Source organism: Gadus chalcogrammus, chromosome 21, assembly GCF_026213295.1.
Source record: "Gadus chalcogrammus isolate NIFS_2021 chromosome 21, NIFS_Gcha_1.0, whole genome shotgun sequence".
Taxonomy (NCBI): Eukaryota; Metazoa; Chordata; class Actinopteri; order Gadiformes; family Gadidae; genus Gadus; species Gadus chalcogrammus.
The window spans coordinates 18,984,028-19,006,100 of record NC_079432.1 but is presented as its reverse complement, the minus strand read 5'-3'; the positions used below and the strand labels follow the sequence as shown (position 1 = coordinate 19,006,100).

The 22,073-nt window shown below is 43.6% G+C and overlaps 1 protein-coding gene across 1 annotated transcript; it reads left to right on the top strand.

Annotated features, from left to right (window-relative positions):
• The first annotated feature begins 2,339 nt into the window (after positions 1–2,339).
• Positions 2,340–8,607, top strand: gja1b (gap junction protein alpha 1b). Its single transcript, XM_056581588.1, has 2 exons — positions 2,340–2,456; positions 5,468–8,607. The coding sequence occupies exon 2, from the start codon at positions 5,475–5,477 to the stop codon at positions 6,642–6,644; it is 1,170 nt and encodes a 389-aa protein (XP_056437563.1). The 5' UTR covers positions 2,340–2,456; positions 5,468–5,474; the 3' UTR covers positions 6,645–8,607.
• Positions 8,608–22,073: the final 13,466 nt, after the last annotated feature.

Below are 22,073 nucleotides of genomic sequence, written 5' to 3'. Positions count from 1 at the left end.
TGCAAAATGGTAAACAGGTTGTCATAATATGTCAAGCATATTTCTAGACATTTATTTCTCTAAAGTAGGGAAATGTTTGAAGTGTTAGATCAACCAACGATCAACCAGTTTACTGGAATAGCTCAAAGGTGCATCTCCTGACCCATGAACTGGCAAGTATATATATAGCTGGAGCACAACACAATGTTACATTGTCTGACAATGGAAGGACAAGGAATTGGACAGGGTCAACAGCTGCCTGAGAATTTGTGGCCCAACAGCAAGAACGTCAGGAGGTGTAGGAAGAGACTGCACTGTAATTCCTACAGCAATGCATGCACAGTTTACCCTAAGGAGATTTTCCTTTGTTCACATTTCTAGCAATGACATGGTCTGTCAACAAATTACAGTACAAACAGTCAAAGTGTAAATGTGAATCTTGTCAAGTCTCTTGCAATCAATCTCCCACATACACTAAGGTGTAACTTACAATATACAATAATTGTCTTCAAAACTTTAGCCATAGTTTACATCAGAACATCCCTCCAGAGTACACTGTTATATTGACACCATGACTAAGCAATTTGACTGTCTTATCCGTACACAATGACACAAGGACTTGTCATTGTGATGGCACTGACATGTTCATTGACACAGATATTTACTTTTGAGGAACAAATTAAGGATTTTGAGCAAGAGACTGGCTTTTGCATGAAATCCATGGTGTTTTGCTATTTGTACGAATTGTTTTGAGAAATGCACTTATTGTTTTGCGAATTTCAATTCTGATCTGAGAAATGTACCAAAGAAACTGAGAAAAACTGTAATTCTAGTCTTTATTTGAATTATATTTAATTCTCACACAAACATTATCTCACAATAAAGATCACTTTTAATCACACCGTTTTTTCAATTTATCTATAAATAGATACATACATATAAGATAGATGGATAGATAGAGTAATATATGAGAGCTGGTCAATTGTGGAAAATAGAGACAGACAGACAGACAGACAGACAGACAGACAGACAGACAGACAGACAGACAGACAGACAGACAGACAGACAGACAGACAGACAGACAGACAGACAGACAGACAGACAGACAGACAGATAGATAGACAGATAGACAGATAGATAGACAGATAGACAGATAGACAGATAGATAGATAGACAGATAGACAGATAGACAGATAGACAGATAGACAGATAGATAGATAGATAGATAGATAGATAGATAGACAGATAGATAGATAGATAGACAGATAGACAGACAGACAGACAGACAGACAGACAGACAGACAGACAGACAGACAGATAGACAGACAGATAGACAGATAGATAGACAGATAGACAGATAGACAGATAGATAGATAGATAGATAGATAGATAGATAGATAGATAGATAGATAGATAGATAGATAGATAGATAGATAGATAGATAACATATGTTCACCAGCATTTTCAGAATGTTGTAATTCTTTAAAGTAAATAATAAATAATTCTAATGTGTAAACGTGCTTTGTGTCCCCAGGGGGCGCCATTGATTCAGCGATGATAACGGACAGCCATGACCGGCTGGAAGTTTGTCCCCGGGCCCACGTACAGACAGCCAGACCCGGCTGGAAGTCTGTCCCCGGGCCAACATACACAGACAGACCCGGCTGGAAGTCTGTCCCCGGGCCAACGGACAGACAGCCATAACCGGCTGGAAGTCTGTCCCCGGGCCCACGTACAGACAGACAGACCCAGCTGGAAGTCTTTTCCCCGGGCCCACGGAAAGACAGAGACCCGGCTGGAGGTCCACTGTACCCTCTGAGGACCCTCAGGTCTGAGCCCCCAAGGGCCGTCAGGTCTGACCCTCTGATGGGCCGTCAGGTCTGACCCCCTGATGGGCCGTCAGTTCTGACCCTCTGGGCACTCAGGTCTGACCTTCAACACAGCTCCACCGGTCCAAACTGTCACATGACTTCAACAGGCAGGGAGGCTGACTATTAGTCATGGACGAGGCCTGCTTTATTTTTGTTTAGCCAGTAGATTCAACACTTGGCATGGGTCACCTTATCAGGGGTCCACACCACAGTTAACCCCACATCTTTGGTTTCTTTGTAAAAACTTATTTTTCAAACTTTTTCAAACTTTTACAAACTTTTTTTTACAAACTCTTGACTCTTTCTTTGTACAAATAGATCGGCTCCATTTGCAGCCAATATGTGCACTATGTGCTGGTTGTTCTTAAGGAGCCCGTAACAAAGGCAAGGTCCTGATGACGGTGGACCACGTGACCCCCCCCCCCCCCTCCCCCCCGCCCTTCAGCTCCCCCCTCCCGGACTCGGACCTTAAAAGCAGTAGGACTTTGACAAGTCTCACTTAGTTTCCTTGTGGTCCCAAACTTGGATTTGAAGGCAGCCAGAGACGCTTTTGTTGGAGCGCCGGAGAAGGTCCTCTGGGCTTCCTGTATCTTCAGGAACTCTCAGGTAGGCTCAAACGTTACCTTACTTTTACTCTGTCTGCGCTGCTTTTATGTTGCATCTCTTATGCAACTCTGCCTCACTCTGCTGGCCTCCAGACAGACCATTGTAATATGTTGCTTAAATCTGTTTGCGTGTTTCCTCGACTGCAGTGATTTGTTTTTTCTTCATTCCATGTTTCATCTCGCCATGTCATGTAAGCTCCAAAAAAATAAAGAGAAAAAAAACACTGCAGTCCTGAGGTTTTGCTACGCGTGTGGCTATTCTAATTACTGAGACGCAAATGAAGCGGACAAATGAAGCGGACAAATGAAAAGGCGCTTAAAGCACTGGCCGCTACAGGATTGAGCGTGCTCTGTGTGTGTGTGTGTGTGTGTGTGTGTGTGTGTGTGTGTGTGTGTGTGTGTGTGTGTGTGTGTGTGTGTGTGTGTGTGTGTGTGTGTGCGTGCGTGTGTGTGTGTGTGTGCGTGCGTGCGTGCGTGCGTGCGTGTGCGTGTGCTTCTGTGTGCTGTGTGGGTGTGAGTGTGTGCGTGTGTGCGTCTGTGTGCGTCTCTGTGTGTGTGTGTGTGTGTGTGTGTGTGTGTGTGTGTGTGTGTGTGTGTGTGTGTGTGTGTGTGTGTGTGTGTGTGTGTGTGTGTGTGTGTGTGTGTGTGTGTGCGCTGTCCCGTTTATCACATGTTGCTTCATATACTGAGCGTCGGGCTTGGATTGGTGCCCATTATTACAGAGATGGACTTCTACTGGAAAATAAGATCAACCATTCGTTTAGGAAGAGAACATTGAAAACCCAAAGGTTGGATTTGTCTGAGGATTTCGGGTTCTTACACCTCTCAAAACAACAATGTACTTGTCTTCTTCTTGGGGATTTAGACCCTCCTAGGTCAAGTTATTTTCCTCCAAATAACACATTCACCCCATCACTTTCATCCCATGGCTCCCCTGCAACACAGGCTCACAGTCGATTTTATTCACGGGCAGGGCAAAGTTGGCAGCATTTAGTGAACCCATTGTTTTCCATATCGCCTTATTTGTACTGCATCGGACTCTGTGGTTGGGGGGGACACCAGGGACAACGACCCCAGCTCACTCAAGTAGAAACTGGCGGGAATTATGTACAGCCTCTTATACCCTTCAGGTCAAACCTCTAGTCATCCGTGAGGTTTTTAGACCTTTATTACAAATGACATCAAGCTATAGATGACTGAGCCATAACAGGATCATCTACAGCACTGGCTGGCACACACATTGAACAGCAGTGGTTTTAGTCGTTTTATGTCAATGCCAAGCAAAACAATCCTACACCCTTTAGACCTATTCTAAAACAGCTATATTTACATTATCTCTCTCTCTCTCATATATATATATATATATATAAATATATAAATATATATATATATATATATAGAGAGAGAGAGAGAGAGAGAGAGAGAGAGAGAGAGAGAGAGAGAGAGAGAGAGAGAGAGAGAAAGAGAGAGAGAGAGAGATCGTAATGCAGTGAGTTGGGGCCATTGATGACAGTGTGCACCATCTGCAAGAATCTACAGTCCACCTGGTCACTAATGAAGCATCAACATGTTTTTTAATTATTCAATTGCACAATTATACTCATACTGAACAATAGAGATCACTATATTGTTTCGATATTGTTGCTTGAGCAGAAATGGTTGTAAGGTTCTATAAAAAACATTGTTTGTTCTCAACATAGGTACTATTTGTAAAACTGGGCTAGGTCCAAAAACCTCTTTGAGTTAAAGAACACTGAGCCTTCTACAACCTCCTGCATCGTAGATTATTTCTACCACCGTCACTCCAAAGATTTGGCTGCTGAAGCTGTCTTCAACAGATCAGAGTGCATTCAGCGGTTTTAGTGGCTCCCCACCAGAGCAGTTTTTATGCAGGCCTTGCTTGCAAAAAAAGTGGCTTCTTTATATGATAGAAAATGTGCAGCTTTTATCACTTTACTGTTGCTGTTCACTCTTACCCCTCAGGAGAGCTCTGATCTGATCTACCAAATAAAATTGTATGAAAGCTAAGGCACAAAGGTGTAAGTGGGTCTACAGACATTTCTTTACATTTCAGTTTAAAAGGTACGCATACTCTCAAAAGAAAACAGGCCAGGGAAATCTCTATAGTGAATTGATAATATAATGGTATTATTACGTATATACAGTATATGTCTAAATACATTGTTTAATAATCGAATAATCATTTCATGAAGTTAATTGAAATGCCTTGCTCTATATGGGCTCTTCCCATGGTGCACTGTATGCTATGTGTCTCTTTGTTGAGGGGAAGCTTCAGCAGGGACATTGATGCTAAAATAATGGTACTTATTTTAGAGGTTGAAAGGCTTTTTCAGCAGTAGCCAGTAAGCGACTGTAATTGGAAATGAGAGAGGTCTGTTTTGCACAAAGGGGGATTTTCTTTCCCTTTTGGTTGTTTTAACACCACACAAAGCCAAAACTATACATTTAAACACACAAACAGAGCATTTGATATATTTAATTTTCCCTCTCCATCCTTCATTTCTGCATTCTTGTGTTTATTGGAGTTGTTAACAAACAATGGGTTGATGAGGACCAGCTCTGGGCTCTTTTTATAGTCCTGCTGATGGAGGGAGTTTCAACTGTTGATCTGCGTCTGTTTCTCACTTCATCTCCTCCACATGTACATTCAGTACGTCTAATAAGCCTTGTTCCCTTTAATGATACGACAAATTGAAACAATTTGAACCTCAAGCCTTGTTTGAATCTATTGTTGCCTTGTCCTTACGCAGTCGTTTTGTTCTGCTCCGAGGCTGTTGTCACCACATCCTGGCCGCCATATTGAGATCTCCATCAATGATGGTAGTCATTGCTTGGCTCTTGGGTTTTACCATACAAATCAAGAATTGTTTGATTGTCCAATGTTTGGTCGTTCCTTCTGGAAGTAAACCGATGTAAATGAATTTGGAAGCTATTCTGAATAAACCTGTGTACCCCTACTGAATCCGACCTTCCTGTACTGTTTGTTTCCAGCTAGAGGATGGGTGACTGGAGTGCTCTGGGCCGCCTGCTGGACAAGGTCCAGGCCTACTCCACCGCTGGGGGGAAGGTGTGGCTCTCCGTCCTCTTCATCTTCAGGATCCTGGTCCTTGGGACGGCCGTGGAGTCCGCCTGGGGCGACGAGCAGTCGGCCTTCAACTGCAACACTCAGCAGCCCGGCTGCGAGAACGTATGCTATGACAAATCCTTCCCCATCTCCCATGTGCGCTTCTGGGTGCTGCAGATCATCTTCGTGTCCACGCCCACGCTGCTGTACCTGGCCCACGTCTTCTACCTGATGAGGAAGGAGCAGAAGCTGAACAGGAAGGAGGAGATGCTGAAGGCCGTGCAGAACGATGGCGGCGACGTTGACATCCCGCTGAGGAAGATCGAGATGAAGAAGCTGAAGCACGGCCTGGAGGAGCACGGCAAGGTGAAGATGAAGGGCGCCCTGCTGAGAACCTACATCGTCAGCATCTTCTTCAAGTCCATGTTCGAGGTGGGCTTCCTGGTCATCCAGTGGTACATATACGGCTTCAGTCTGGCAGCGGTGTACACCTGCGAGAGAGAACCCTGTCCCCACAGGGTGGACTGTTTCCTGTCTCGGCCCACAGAGAAGACGGTGTTCATCATCTTCATGCTGGTGGTGTCGCTGGTGTCCCTGCTGCTCAACGTCATCGAGCTCTTCTACGTGTTCTTCAAGAGGATCAAGGACCGTGTGAAGGGCCGCCAGCCGCCCACCCTCTACCCCAGCGCTGGCACCCTGAGCCATACCCCCAAAGATCTTTCCACAGCCAAGTATGCCTACTACAATGGCTGCTCCTCCCCCACCGCCCCGCTCTCGCCCATGTCCCCGCCGGGCTACAAGCTGGCCACGGGCGAGCGCGGTACCGGCTCATGTCGCAACTACAACAAGCAAGCAACCGAGCAGAACTGGACCAACTATTCCACGGAGCAGAACCAGCTGGGCCAGCACGGCGCGGGCAGCACTATCTCAAACTCCCACGCGCAGGCTTTTGATTTCCCCGACGATACGCACGAGCATAAGAAACTGACGTCATCCGCAGCTGCACACGAGATGCAGCCCCTGGCGCTGCTGGAGCCGCGGCCGTGCAGCCGGGCCAGCAGCCGGATGAGTGTCAGGCCGCGGCCAGATGATCTAGACGTCTAGCCCCACCTAGGCCCCGTGAGCTTCCTCCAACCACACCAGGCTTCTGGCCAATAGGAGAGGTGCAGTGGGAGGGACCAGGAAGTATTTGGGGGAAATTTTGCAATGAAAAAGAGGGGCTAAATCTGAATCACTGTGTACAAGCGACTCCTAGAGGATTAGAAGAGACTTTAGAATATGTTAACACTGTCAGAGGTACTATTTTTTGTATGACTTTACTGAATCCTTTTAGCTGAGCTAATCTGGCTTTAAACAAAGCGACTTGGTAAAGTGTAATTGTACTAAAATTGACTGGTTCTTAAAACCCATACCATAATCCACTTTGAAAGAAGTTGTAGATCATAACTCCTAATATCTAAAGGTATACAACATTACGTAATGAAGGACAAACCCATGCATACTATAAGGATGTTAAGTACAAACACACAGGCATGCATAAACACACACACATACACACACAAGCACAAAACACACAGGCAACAGTCATTCAACATTCCGTCGAGATGTATTGCACATATTCTGAAGAGGTTTATTTTCGACTTGCTTGAGGGGTTTGACCCTCCAGTCTTATTTGGCGTAGAATCACACTTCTATATTTCCTATAACATCCAAATTGACTGATCCTGGATTAAATTCTAATGCGCCCTATGTTTGCCGATAGCTTCAACAAAGTGTTCAACTAATTCTACCATTAGCATTGCATAGATAAACAACTTAGAGCCTCTTTGGACCCTGTGTTTGACTAAATGGAAAACCAGGAGAAGAATGCTCAACATCAACGTCAATAATTATTTATTTATTGCTTGGTATCTGTAGGATACTGACCACTAAGAGGAAAATTTGACTACTATCCAAGGTCTGTTATACAAAAACTTTGTCAAGTCACTTCCCAAAAATCTGCATATTTATTGACGGTACATATAAAAAATGAAATAATTGAATTTGTGAGTCACTATGGATTGTTGTCTCCTGATAAACTTTGAATTTGTGTATGGTGTCAGTGTATGTTTTAACTCTTTTTATTTGTATGATGTGGCGTTAATGGAGCTATGCTGTAGATGAGGCTGTTGGGGTTGGACTGCTTTCGGCTGCTGTAGGATGAGTTACACAGTAACCTTTAAAACATATATAATCTGGTTGTATCTATGGTCAAGAAATTATAAAAAAAGGCTTTATTATAATTATTATGATTATTATTATTAATATTATGATTATTATTATCTCATACAAAGCATTTTCTCTCTTTTTTCCTTTTTGGGGTTTGTAGGGGAAGGCAGTAGAATGATTTCATGTCCTATTTGACCTATTTTTTTTTGTTGAGTTTTTTCTATTATTTTGTTTAAAGCTCCATGTAATCATTGCTGCTTGAGAATTAGATAATTAGTAGTGTAAATCGAGCTAACCGTGTCACAAATAAAAATGTGAGTTTTTAGAAGACTGCCTTATAGATCTGGACTAATATTTAGTCATTTATGTTCAAAAGAAAGAAGGTATATGCCAATGTAGCTCCACCACCACCACCACACATGAGTAGGATGAATATAAATTTGGAAATTTCACGTTCCTTTTTTTCTCAACTTTACACCTTAGTATATCGGTACAACTTTCATGGATTTTTCAGCTACAATGGCCTTTGCACTGAGATTGAGTGACACTAGGGGTGTAATATGATGCGAAAACTAAGTGTTTTAAGATATGCATGTTACTAATTTATTTTTATCAATCCACAATTCACCACAGTGCATTACTCCAAACATGAGTCCCTTGTACCATCAGCTCTGCTCAGGCCACATGGCAGGAGGCTCACAGTGCAGGAAGGGGTTCCTGTTTAGCAGATTGGTTCCATGCAGCCATGAGGATCCACTGTTGTACAGTGTGCAGGTGCTTCACCGCAAAACCCGAAACTCATTCATGTGAAAGCTATTTTAACCAATAAAGTTTTTCTTTCTCAATATACTGGTTGATTCCTTGAATCTCTGTGTGATGTTTCTTTTTGCATATCAGTTATAGAATGGTAACAGGCTCAGTATGTCTCCTTATCACACAAATACAAATTCAAAGTCCCTCCAACAGAAACAACCACCTTCATATAGCCAGCTCCTCTCTGCTCCACCCTCAACAGGTCACTCCAACGCTCCTCTGAAATATGTCCATGAGGGACTTGATCTAAACAGTATGGTGCCTGTCAACAAAGGCCTATCAGAGGACATATAACTACAAACATTTGACATCCCAGAATAGGAGAATCGGCCATGATTGCTCAATAATTTGCCAAACTATCAGTTTTTGCCTTCTTTAAATACTCAGTAGTTTATATGCATGTTTGAATAGGCATATCGTTCTATAATTAATTTGAGGATTTTCCAAGCCTTGTGAGTCCTGACCCTGATATTTGCGTTTGCGTTTTGCAGTGAGCATCGTTCTGACTTTGGTAGGCCTTGATTCCCGAATATAGGAGCAGCCTTACATCGTTCAGATAACTCCAGCCAATCAAAGTGATTGGGGAGCTAATTTTGCTTCCGGCTGTATCAGGTTGAACGTAAAGCAAAAAAACCTCCTAATCAGAAAAAAGACTTCTGTGAAGATTTCTGTTAATTTTTTGATTGAACAAAAAAGGAGCAGTGGCTATCCTTGGTGTCCAGACCTGAAACTCCCTCCATAGCTTTTCTATCTGTATTATAAAGCAACACTTGAAAAGCTGCGACACTGTGGCTCTTTGTCTCACTAATGTTCATTGTAAGCTCTCACCCACCAATTGCGCTCTTCTGATTGGTCGGTATATTAATTATTTCAAGGATTATTTGAATAGGGACAGATACAGAAACATAGATAAGCTTGAGCCAGTCAACTGTTGTTTGCATCATAGTGTTTTTGGAGAAAGCTAATTTACAACAATTATCATAATTCGGTCGACACCATTAAATTACTTACCTTACTATAAAATTCAAGTTGTCACATCTGTCACATTGAGAAAGTATGCCCTTTTATTATTTCTATTTATAATATATATGTTTAATGATACAAATTTCTTGAATGAATATTATGACATAGAAAATGAGATGTCTAGGCTATTATACTCTATGCTAACTGCACAATTTCTATAACAGTGCTTTGGTCACATGTTTGAGTTTACAGGTCATATATTTAAACGTACACCTCAGCCACTTCCAAAAGCTGAGACTGATCTAAGAAAATAAAATGAAAGCTTCTTAAGGAAATATACTGGAACTGCTACTAAGGACCCCTCCCCCACCCCATCCCTGTAATGCGGAGGAAGTCCTCTGGTAGCGACAGTTCTGCTGATTGGCTGTAGTCCTGAAGGAGACTCAGAAGGACCAATGCCTCTGTGAGCCATAGTGAAACCTCCTAATGGGAAAGGACGCAGCTCTTTTTCAGCTCTCCAAGTTTCCTATTTAACCTTTCCACAGCTCTAAATCAAACCACATGTCTGAAGAACTGGCAGCACGAGGACCACATGTGGCTGAGAGAGAGAGAGAGAGAGAGAGAGAGAGAGAGAGAGAGAGAGAGAGAGAGAGAGAGAGAGAGAGAGAGAGAGAGAGAGAGAGAGAAACGAGAGAGAGGGGGAGAGAGAGAGAGAGAGAGAGAGAGAGAGAGAGAGAGGGAGAGAGAGAGAGAGAGAGAATAAGAGAGAGATTAAAGCGAGTAGAGAACAGAGAGAATGCGAGAGACGGAGATGAAGAAATAGGGCAAGTCATAGACATAGATATAGAGAGACAGAGAGAGACAGAAAAACAGAGGGACAGAGACACAGAGAGAGAGTGAGAGAGAGACACACAGAGAGACAGAAAGAGACACCCAGAGAGAAATAGAGGGAGTATGAAATAGAGAAGAAGAATGAGATAGGGAGTACGACAGGTAGAGAGTGCGAGAGAGAGAGAGAGAGAGAGAGAGAGAGAGAGAGAGAGAGAGAGAGAGAGAGAGAGAGAGGGGAGAGAGAGAGAGAGAGAGGGGGGAGGGAATGAGAGAGAGAGAGGGGGGGAGAGAATGAGAGCGAGAGAGAGAGAGAGAGAGAGAGAATGAGAGAGAGAGGGGGGAGAGAGAATGAGAGAGAGAGAGTGAGAGAGAGATTAAAGCGAGTAGAGAACAGAGAGAATGCAAGAGACGGAGATGAAGAAATAGGGCAAGTCTATCTACCTCTCCCTTTTACTAACACCTTCTCACCAACCTTCAGAACCAGCGTGGAAAATGAAAGTGGTTTTAGGTAGAATAAACAAACAATTAACATGTTAACGTATTGACAATGAACTGGAACACTAGCTAGCTGTTTCGCTAGTGTTGGAGCTGTGGCAGGTTGTCTGATCAATAGCGGATCCCAATTCAATTCCTTTCCTTTAAGCCAGACTAAGAGATCAGAGCTCTTTTAAACTGTGACTGCGTGATTAAGGGCTATAGAAATAAAATGGACTTGACTGGATTTGAGAAAAGAGAAGAAGAGAGAAAATGTCGCCTCCTAAGATCTGAACCAGATCACTTTAAAGGGAAACTTCACCCATTTCCATTAAGCTTTGTATCGTTAGAAACACACTCATATTTTTGAATGGTCATGCATCATTCCCTTATTTTCTGGAGAGACTGGAGAGATCCGTATCGATCTCCAACACTTCCTGTTTAAGATGACGCAATATGACGATTTTTGCGTAGAAGTAAATAGGAAGTGTAAGAGGGGAGGATTCTCGTAAGACTACAAGCACTAGGGGGTGGGACCCACTGATCTAGATCAGCGGGAGTGGCCAGCGAAGCTGTGCATCGTGGTGCATGGTGGGATTTGTTGTCTTCAATCCACAAGCTCCAAAAAGTCACTTTCTGCCTTTTCCTCGGTAAAGACGGCACCAAATTACAATTTTATTGTATTATTCGACTACATATAGGACCCACTTTCAATACATATTCATGCCTCCACCGGTGAAATGCTCCTTTAAGGGTTGCCGATGGACCTTCAGGGTCGAGGGGCTCATGAGTTCTTGAGGTTCTCAGACTGCTAGATCCATCCAGCGGTTGGCTACCAGCCCGGCCCGTTCCGCAACATCTCCATTGTTGATTAACAAACTGATTAATACATTTATTCATATTGAAACACATGTCGGACGTACCACCCGTCACTTGCACATTTCTGTAAGTTGCCATGAAGAACACGTACTATTTGTGGAGTATTTTATATTGAGCCAAGAAGAGGAGAGTAACTGGATTTATTGGATGTATTTGTAATATTCGAGCCCCGCTTTTACCTGAGGGAGGGAGGGCTTATGTAGAGCTGGGAGAATGAGGAGCGTTTAAAAGTAGCTGTTAGGTTTCCTTGAGCTTAAACAATGAAAGACCTCAGTGTGTGACTTACATTTCCGGCTGCCTGTTCACCACAGGCTCACCGCAGGGTAGGGTGGTGCAGTGGCTTTCATGGCAGAGCTGGTCTACGTCGTTGTGCTGGTGACGCAGTGTGTGTGTGTGTGTGTGTGTGTGTTTGTGTGTGTCCTTGGATGTGTATTCTGCTTTCCACCATCCTGGTGTGCGAGTGTCGTGGCTGAACTCTGTGAGTCTAAATGTGGCTTTCTGAAAACACTCTCATAGCGACGTCATCGTGAAAACAAAAAACAGCTGGTAAATGTGAGCTGTGACGCTTAATGCTGGCTTCAATATCAGGCTGTTTGAAATGCACATGTGTTGTTAGGTTAGATACGCCACTTTCTAGGATTTCATTGTAGCCCATATGTAGCATTTACTCCTCCTACCCAGACCTCATTTACCTCTCAGAAGTGGACCAAACGATGAGGCATCAGGTGTGTTGGACGTGAGCGGGGAGAGTTTGGTGCGCTGTCAGCCCACACTGCCTCTCTGGGGAACAGGAAAGTGAATCACAACTTTGGCACTTTAAGAAGCTGGAGACAGCCTACAGTTGTTTTACTGGCTTTATAGTTTTCCACGTGTGCTGACCCGACCCGAGCCGTTAAAGCGCAGAGCCTAGCAGAATGATTTCAGCACTGTAGCAGCTAGCAGCTAGCGGCTAGTGGCAAGGACTCAGTCAAATGTGTTTTTGTGTTTGAGTGTGCACGTGTGAATGTGTGTATGTGATCCCGAAAGATGACATCAAATCCAAATGAAGGCCTGGTTCTTCTAGTCCTGATCCCACAGGTGACTCTTTTCTGGTGCCTGGCCTGTTAGTGCGGGCACAGGCAGAGGAAAATCAATGGTAGACATCCTAAATAAAATGCTTCCAAATAGTCAAAAGGCTCCAAACTGTTGCTTCCCTGTGTTTACATATCTCGTTCATCCCCAAACCCCCTCTCTCCTTGAACAATTTCTTCCAAGACATGTCATTATAACAGACATGTTTCCTATTGTAATAATAAATTACTCTTTTTGCCTTCTTCTGTCTGGCTACATGACTTAGATGTACACTTTCACCCTTCCCGTTTGCATGTATTTGGTCATACTGAGCAGACACGATAATAATAAAAACCAAAGCAACATAAAGTGTCTCGACACATGCAAACATGCATAGACACACACATGTGCACGCACTGATTTGTTAGAGTAAGTGTAGATCATATGACCTTTGTTGATCAAAATTCAACAAAGTGTGCTTCTATCTTCTAACAATAATTGAGCAGTGTTGTGAAACATAGCAAGAATCATTGATACACTTGAGACACTGAGATGCCTTTATGTGAGTTGCTGTTTGGGTTTCCTCTGTGAAGAGAAAAGGTCTTGAATACAAACATGTCATGGGTTCATATCTGCCCTAGTAACTATACAAACATCCGATACCACAACAAAGCAGATCTAGTTTTTTATCTTTAAAAGCTGATACAATATTATATTTCCCCAGCAATTCTGCAGTGAAAATGAAAAAGTTGTTTTCACTTGGATTGTGTGGAGCTGGAGGTAATCCTATGATCAGATTGTTCTTTATCTTCTGTGTATAGCAGTGGATTTGTTTATGGCCCCATTATGTGCCAAGGGGCTTATCATAATTAGATGATGTATATATAATGTAGGGCATAATATGATATATATAATGTATACAATGAAGATTATACATAATATACACCATTAAATTATATATAATGTACACCATTATATATATATTGTTCAGATTATATAAAATATACACCATTATATGACATATATAATGTACAGCATTATATGATTTATGTATACACATATATAGATAAAGTACTAAATCATCTACATTATATATAATATAGATAATTTATGTTATAGATTGTAAACCATTGTATTATACTTATATTTACGATACATGTATGAATGTATGATATATCTGATGTTCATCATTGTGTATAATAGAAACCTTTATATTATACATATAATGTATATCATTATATATAATGTATACCTTTATAAGATACATATATTGTACAACATTATATGGTATTTATCATTTATACCATTATAGATAAGGGACACCATTTGATGATATGTATAATGTACACCATTATATGGTATATAATATATATCATTACATTATATAAATCATATACACCAATGTGTGATGTTTATAATGTACACAATTATATTTTATATTATACAGACAAACACACACACACACACACACACACACACACACACACACACACACACACACACACACACACACACACACACACACACACACACACACACAAACACACACACACACACACACACACACACACATACACACACACACACACACACTCACATACAAACACATGCACCAAAAACAACCAACACAAACACACACACACACACACACACACACACACACACACACACACACACACACACACACACACACACACACACACACACACACACACACATGCAAACACATGCACCACCAGCATACACCCACACAAACACACACTCACACACACACACACACACACACACACACACACACACACACACACACACACACACACACACACACACACACACACACACACACACACACACACACACACACACACACACACAAAAATCATATTTTCATCACATTTACTTCAGGGCACGTAAAGTACTGATTGTTAAAAGCTGTCCGAACAAAAATGGCTTTTGAAGTCAAATATGAGACATCTGGTTCAAAAAGTCTTGTCTTCAAAAATGTCTTCCTGCTGTGTGTGTGCTTGTGTGTGTGCTTGTCTGTGCGTGTGTGAGTTTTCCCTTTATCCACCGCTCTCGACGCCACTTAGTTTGGGATATGTTATAAGGAAAAACGAAAACATGAGAAACAAAAGGAGGATGACACGAACGCCCAGATACAGACCCTGAAGCCGTAAGGATCAGTGCACCTCATCTGTCTTCTGACCATTACATCATGTAGTGACCTGCACTCAGTCAGCGATGCACCACATCACACGTTTTTAGTAGTTACTAACAACGTCTGCTCAGAAAGACTCCTAGGGGCCAGCGGAGATAAAGAGGACAAACAGAGCTCATAGGATGCAATGGAATGTGACGAGCAGGCTGTTGGTGAGCAGGCTGCTGGTGAGCAGGCTGTTAGTGAGCAGGCTGTTAGTTAGCAGGCTGTTGGTGAGCAGGCTGCTGGTGAGCAGGCTGTTTGTGAGCAGGCTGTTAGTTAGCAGGCTGTTGGTGAGCAGGCTGCTGGTGAGCAGGCTGTTAGTGAGCAGGCTGTTAGTGAGCAGGCTGCTGGTGAGCAGGCTGTTAGTTAGCAGGCTGCTGGTGAGCAGGCTGTTAGTGAGCAGGCTGTTAGTGAGCAGGCTGCTGGTGAGCAGGCTGTTAGTGAGCAGGCTGCTGGTGAGCAGGCTGCTGGTGAGCAGGCTGTTGGTGAGCAGCTAGCTAGAGAGCAGGCTGTTATTGAGCAGGCTGTTATTGAGCAGGCTGCTAGAGAGCATGCTGTTAGTGAGCAGGCCGCTGGTGTACAGGCTGCTACTGCGCAGGCTGGGAGTTTATGAAGGCTACAAGTTCATGACACATCTGATCCTTCTGTACTTTTGAGTTCATCCATCCTCCCTCATGATCTGTAAGCTTCTATCCTTTGTTCTCCATTGATTTTCTGATTTCACTGGGATTCGGGTTGTTTTGCTTGATCAAAAAATAAGTATATTTAAGTATTAATATGAATATTTGAGGGAAAATTGCATATATACATGAACTAATAATGGATGAATCCCCCAACTTCTACAGTAGTATCCATGGCTCGTATGTAAGCCCTTTATTAGCTGCTGTCTGACAGGGGCTGCAGCTGGCGTCTGGTATGTAGTCCAATGCATGCATGTCGTTAAACTAATCCCCCCACTAAACCCATTATCAAGGAATCCCAAGCAGCATCCGTCTTGGATTATTAGGATTCAACTCTGACCCACGGTTCAGGTTTTATTGGCAGAGAGGATAAAAAGAAAAAGGTAAACACTATAGTTTTCGAGAAATATTATCGACGTCTGATGGGGAACAAAGAGAAAAACAAAAGCAGCATCATCATTACAGAAATAACTTTAGCCAGCTTTAGACCGATGGCTTTAAATTTGGACAATTGAACTGGAATGTCCCACAAACACACACAAGATGTTTGTTTTAGGAAAGGAAATGGTGAAACCTGTGGAAACTGTGACTCATGACCACTATGACCAGTACAACCATGCTCACTAACAACCAAGGTTGACTATTGTGCTGTTGTTGACTATCAGCAACGTTACCATCGCTAATACCTTCTTCTAGAGCCACAGGAGCTCCACCCTAGCCTCCACCCAGGCCTCTGTCTCTACACCACCACCAAGACCACCCTAACCTCAACCCAGGCCTCTGTCTCTACACCACCTCCCCACCAAGACGACCCTAACCTCCACCAAGTCCTCTGTCTGTTCACCACCGACCAAGACGACCCTAACCTCCACCCAGTCCTCTGTCTCTACACCACCCACCAAGACCAGCCTAACCTCCACCCAGTCCTCTGTCTCTACACCACCCACCAAGACCACCCTAACCTCCACCCAGTCCTCTGTCTCTACACCACCCACCAAGACCACCCTAACCTCCACCCAGTCCTCTGTCTCTACACCACCCACCAAGACCACCCTAACCTCCACCCAGTCCTCTGTCTGTACACCACCCACCAAGACCAACCTAACCTCCACCCAGTCCTCTGTCTCTACACCACCCACCAAGACCAACCTAACCTCCACCCAGTCCTCTGTCTCTACACCACCCACCAAGACCATCCTAACCTCCACCCAGTCCTCTGTCTCTACACCACCCACCAAGACCACCCTAACCTCCACCCAGTCCTCTGTCTGTACACCACCCACCAAGACAACCCTAACCTCCACCCAGTCCTCTGTTTCTACACCACCCACCAAGACCACCCTAACCTCCACCCAGTCCTCTGTCTCTACACCACCCACCAAGACCACCCTAACCTCCACCCAGTCCTCTGTCTGTACACCACCCACCAAGACCAACCTAACCTCCACCCAGTCCTCTGTCTCTACACCACCCACCAAGACCACCCTAACCTCCACCCAGTCCTCTGTCTCTACACCACCCACCAAGACCACCCTAACCTCCACCCAGTCCTCTGTCTCTACACCACCCACCAAGACAACCCTAACCTCCACCCAGGCCTCTGTCTCTACACCACCCACCAAGACAACCCTAACCTCCACCCAGTCCTCTGTCTGTACACCACCCACCAAGACCACCCTAACCTCCACCCAGGCCTCTGTCTCTACACCACCCACCAAGACCACCCTAACCTCCACCCAGTCCTCTGTCTCTACACCACCTCCCCACCAAGACGGCCCTAACCTCCACCCAGTCCTCTGTCTGTACACCACCCACCAAGACCACCCTAACCTCCACCCAGTCCTCTGTCTGTACACCACCCACCAAGACCACCCTAACCTCCACCCAGGCCTCTGTCTCTACACCACCCACCAAGACAACCCTAACCTCCACCCAGTCCTCTGTCTGTACACCACCCACCAAGACCACCCTAACCTCCACCCAGGCCTCTGTCTCTACACCACCCACCAAGACCACCCTAACCTCCACCCAGGCCTCTGTCTCTACACCACCCACCAAGACCACCCTAACCTCCACCCAGTCCTCTGTCTCTACACCACCCACCAAGACCACCCTAACCTCCATCCAATCTTCAGTCTCCTCTACATATATATATATACATACATGGTAACACAATTCATGTACATTAATTACACATTAATTAACATTGGCTAATGCAGTTATAAGAATTAACTAATAATTCACTTTCATTTATTTAATTGTTAAGTAATAGTCTAGTAACCATTTATTAATTCATACATTATTCTATAGGGATTAGGATTAGGGTTTTCCCAACCCTAATTAATAAATGATTATGTTAGTTAACATGAACCTCATTAGTAAAGATGATTAGTAAAGATGAACACCATTGCTTGATTTAACATGTACTCCATTAGTAAAGATGATTAGTATAGATGTACACAATTACTACGTCTCAATGTAAACGTGTTAATTTAAAGTGACATAATATCCAGCAATATTTAGTTTTTCATAATCTCGCATTTTAGAGGTAGAAGCTCTTCAACAGGTAGAGGCTTTTATAGATATAGATAGATAGATAGATAGATAGATAGATAGATAGATAGATAGATAGATAGATAGATAGATAGATAGATAGATAGATAGATAGATAGATAGATAGATAGATAGATGGATGATGGATGGATGGATGATGGATGGATGGATGGATGGATGGATGGATGGATGGATGGATGGATGGATGGATGGATGGATGGATGGATGGATGGATGGATGGATGGATGGATGGATGGATGGATGGATGGATGGATGGATGGATGGATGGATGGATGGATAGATAGATAGATAGATAGATAGATAGATAGATAGATAGATAGATAGATAGATAGATAGATAGATAGATAGATAGATAGATAGATAGATGGATGGATGGATGGACGGACGGACGGACGGACGGACGGACGGACGGACGGACGGACGGACGGACAGACAGACAGACAGACAGACAGACATATTTGGATTACATCCAATTTATTTAGTAGGCATATACAAAATATATGAAATGTCTTAAAAACAAATACGTCTCTAAAATTATACAATATAGCCTTAACCTATTTGATGGGTTCATTCCTATAATTATATATCAAAAGAGTTTATGTAATTGTTGCAAACATCATTATATCCTCCCTGATCTGCTAAGGATGCCCCACTAACAAGGCCCTCAGATGAAGAGCACTGTAGCTGTTGTGTTTGGGGCCGGACATCTCAAACCAGGTCAGCCTCTCAGGCTGCATCGCATGCCTCATAGTTCTAGTGATTTATATTTGTCTTGATAAAAGCAGGCATGATATTAACCTAATGTCTGAGTCAGCGGTGTATTCATAAAACTTCTAATCTATTTAAGTACCCCATGCGTATCTGGGTCCATCATAGGGCCAGGGTGGGCTGGGGCTGGGGGCGACCTTTGGGGGGTTCCTCATACAGGGAGCCCCACAGTAGTTGCAATCTTGCACGTTTGAGTACTTGCCGGGCGGGTGTGTACATGCTAAATGTGGCTCCGTCTGGATAGAAGGCAAGATGTGTCAGGTGAACAAGAAGGCCCTCAGTGAATAGGGCAATCATTTTCAACAATGTTATACGTTGTGTTTCAGAGATACAGGATACAGTAAGGCATAAGGTGACCATGATGACCAACAGACCGGGAGTTGGTACCCACAACTGTTCTTAATCCAGCAGTTTTCCATCGTCTCTCCTTTAACAAGTGCCCCTTATGCTACATGTTAATGCCATAATACCTTCGACTTTCAGGCTTTTCCGAAGCTGGAGTTAGAAGTACATGCACTCACTGACCTCAACATGCATTACATACACAACATATTCATTTCCTCTTCCCCCAGTGGACAAAGGATCACAACATATTCACTTAGCACACACAAACGCTCCTGCGACCATAGAACTTCTAGTGGTCTCCTATCTTGAATAAAAACGGTATCATTCCCATTCATACTCAGCACACATGATAGGTGTCAGTCTAAAGTCACTGATTTTCAGTTACACATGTCCCTGTGTTACTACTGATCCCTAATCAGCATTTCCACTGGACTTTTGATTTTAGAGCTAATAGACACTTTGTTTAACAATTACAAATAACTTACTTCAACAAGAAAAAATTATGATTGCTAACTAAAGTTGAGTAAGTCCAACAAACAAGTATGCATACATGGTATGCACTCAACTAAAGTGGACTAAGTATGCAAACAAGTATTTTATTACTGAAACTCAGCTTTCGCAAACGAAATTGCTCACGAGCTTTGAGCGCCTTTATGTAACAATCCTGCCAGCAGCAACAACAAACAAGTGATTTATTTAGTGCCGGAACCGACTAAGAAGTGTTGAAGGGTTCATGAAGTTCTTACAGTTTCCAGCAAATAAAGTTGATGCAACAGTTTCTTTGTAACTCCATAAGCATGTACGCCTTATTCATGCTTAGTATTATTCGGTTTTTTAACATGTTCTTTGCTTTAAACCCAAGCATGTGTCGACAACAAATACCAGCACATAATACTCCACTCACACACACACACACACACACACACACACACGCAAATACACACACACACACACACACACACACACACACACACACACACACACACACACACACACACACACACACACACACACACACACACACACACACACACACACACACACGTTTTCATGATTTGCCTTGAAAGGATTTTTTCATTTTTTATGTTATTGAAATGTGGTGTCTCACTATCAAGCACTCAGACAGAGTACAGAGTACAGGTACCAGAAGTGAATCAAAGTAGATAGAGCCTTGTTGCCCTATTTTCAAACTGACTTTGTTATCTAATGACTCCATTAAATGTCCAGTGGGGACCTTCTGAACTGTGGTCCCATTGTGGTAGGACAGGGCCGTGATCAGGACGTAGTGAAGATACAACCACCTTCTGATTAGATACCACGCCCTGAATGCACCTGGCATTACATATTAGAATATACCTCAACAAACCAAGCAGCACTTAGATGGAAAGGATGTGAAGAGATTGAGTTTTGCACCAAGGTAAAGTTCATTCTCTATAATGCATTATAGCTTACGTTATGCGGAGACTCAACCTCACTTAAAGGATGAATATGACACTTTCAAATCTTTCACTTGGTCACATCCGTTTTCCTCTGCTGTACCGGGTATGCAGACCTTCTCTGTAAACTCTGTGGTTGTTGCTCTGCAGACGCAATTACGAATACATAATCAGGCACGTCCAGTGGGGAGGAGACCTCGGGGAAGACCCAGGACTAGGTGGAGAGATTATATCTCAACACTGGCCTGGGAACGCCTCGGGATCCCCCCGTCAGAGCTGGTCAATGTGGCCCGGGAAAGGGAAGTCTGGGGCCCCCTGCTTGAGCTGCTCCCCCCGCGACCCGACCCCGGATAAGCGGATGACGATGAGGATCGAACTAGCAAAAAGGGCGAAGACTCCTCTGCACTCGTACTCAACGGCACTTTACCTAGTCATTTTAATAATTAGGTAGAACGAGAGATCCCATCACTCACCTAGCAATAGAGGTCATCTCATTATAAGCTGTAGACCCAGCGACTGGGAGATGTCTGGGATTATGACTCCATCAATGACTCCATTAATGCTGTCTATGTCATTCTCAATGTCGTTTTTTTTTAGCTGAGCTGCTGGCTCAGCCTAGGTCTGCCTATTCTGCTTCGTAGCTAAGATGGCTGCTGTTGAGTGTGAAGAGTTCCACACTCGTTTTGAACATTATGAGTGTTCCATCCGGGTCCCTTCAGTACACTTCTTTTAAACCCTTATCATAATTGGAACGCCCTACGTACTCAAACTAAGTATAGTGAGTACGGGAAGTATGGATATTGGAACACGCCGCAGGTTAAGGTGAGCAGTGCGCTGGTAGCAGAGTGGTAGTAGACCAGGTTTAAGTTGCCGTCCTCCTCACCTCACATATCGCTCTCACTCTCACTCTCCCTATCCTCCTCAGCTCACGTATCACTCAAACACGCACCAGAGAAGGTTCAACACATACATGGTGTCTTATTAGACACCATGGCCAAACTGGTTTCTTTAATAACAGCGCCAACACAAACACTTTGTGAGCCCAGGAGACACGTACTCCACCCGCTTTGTTGATGCTGTTAAAGCAGCTATTACAGCTCATCATTACAGCCCACATTAAGAACCATTACACGTTCACGCAGTACCAGAGGCCAATGAGCCAACCCTGTTAAACAACGTGATATCATTCCTGTGAACTGGCTGCTTGGTGCTTGGTCAGTTTCTCTCTCACACACACACACAGACACAAAGACACACACACACACACACACACACACACACACACACACACACACACACACACACACACACA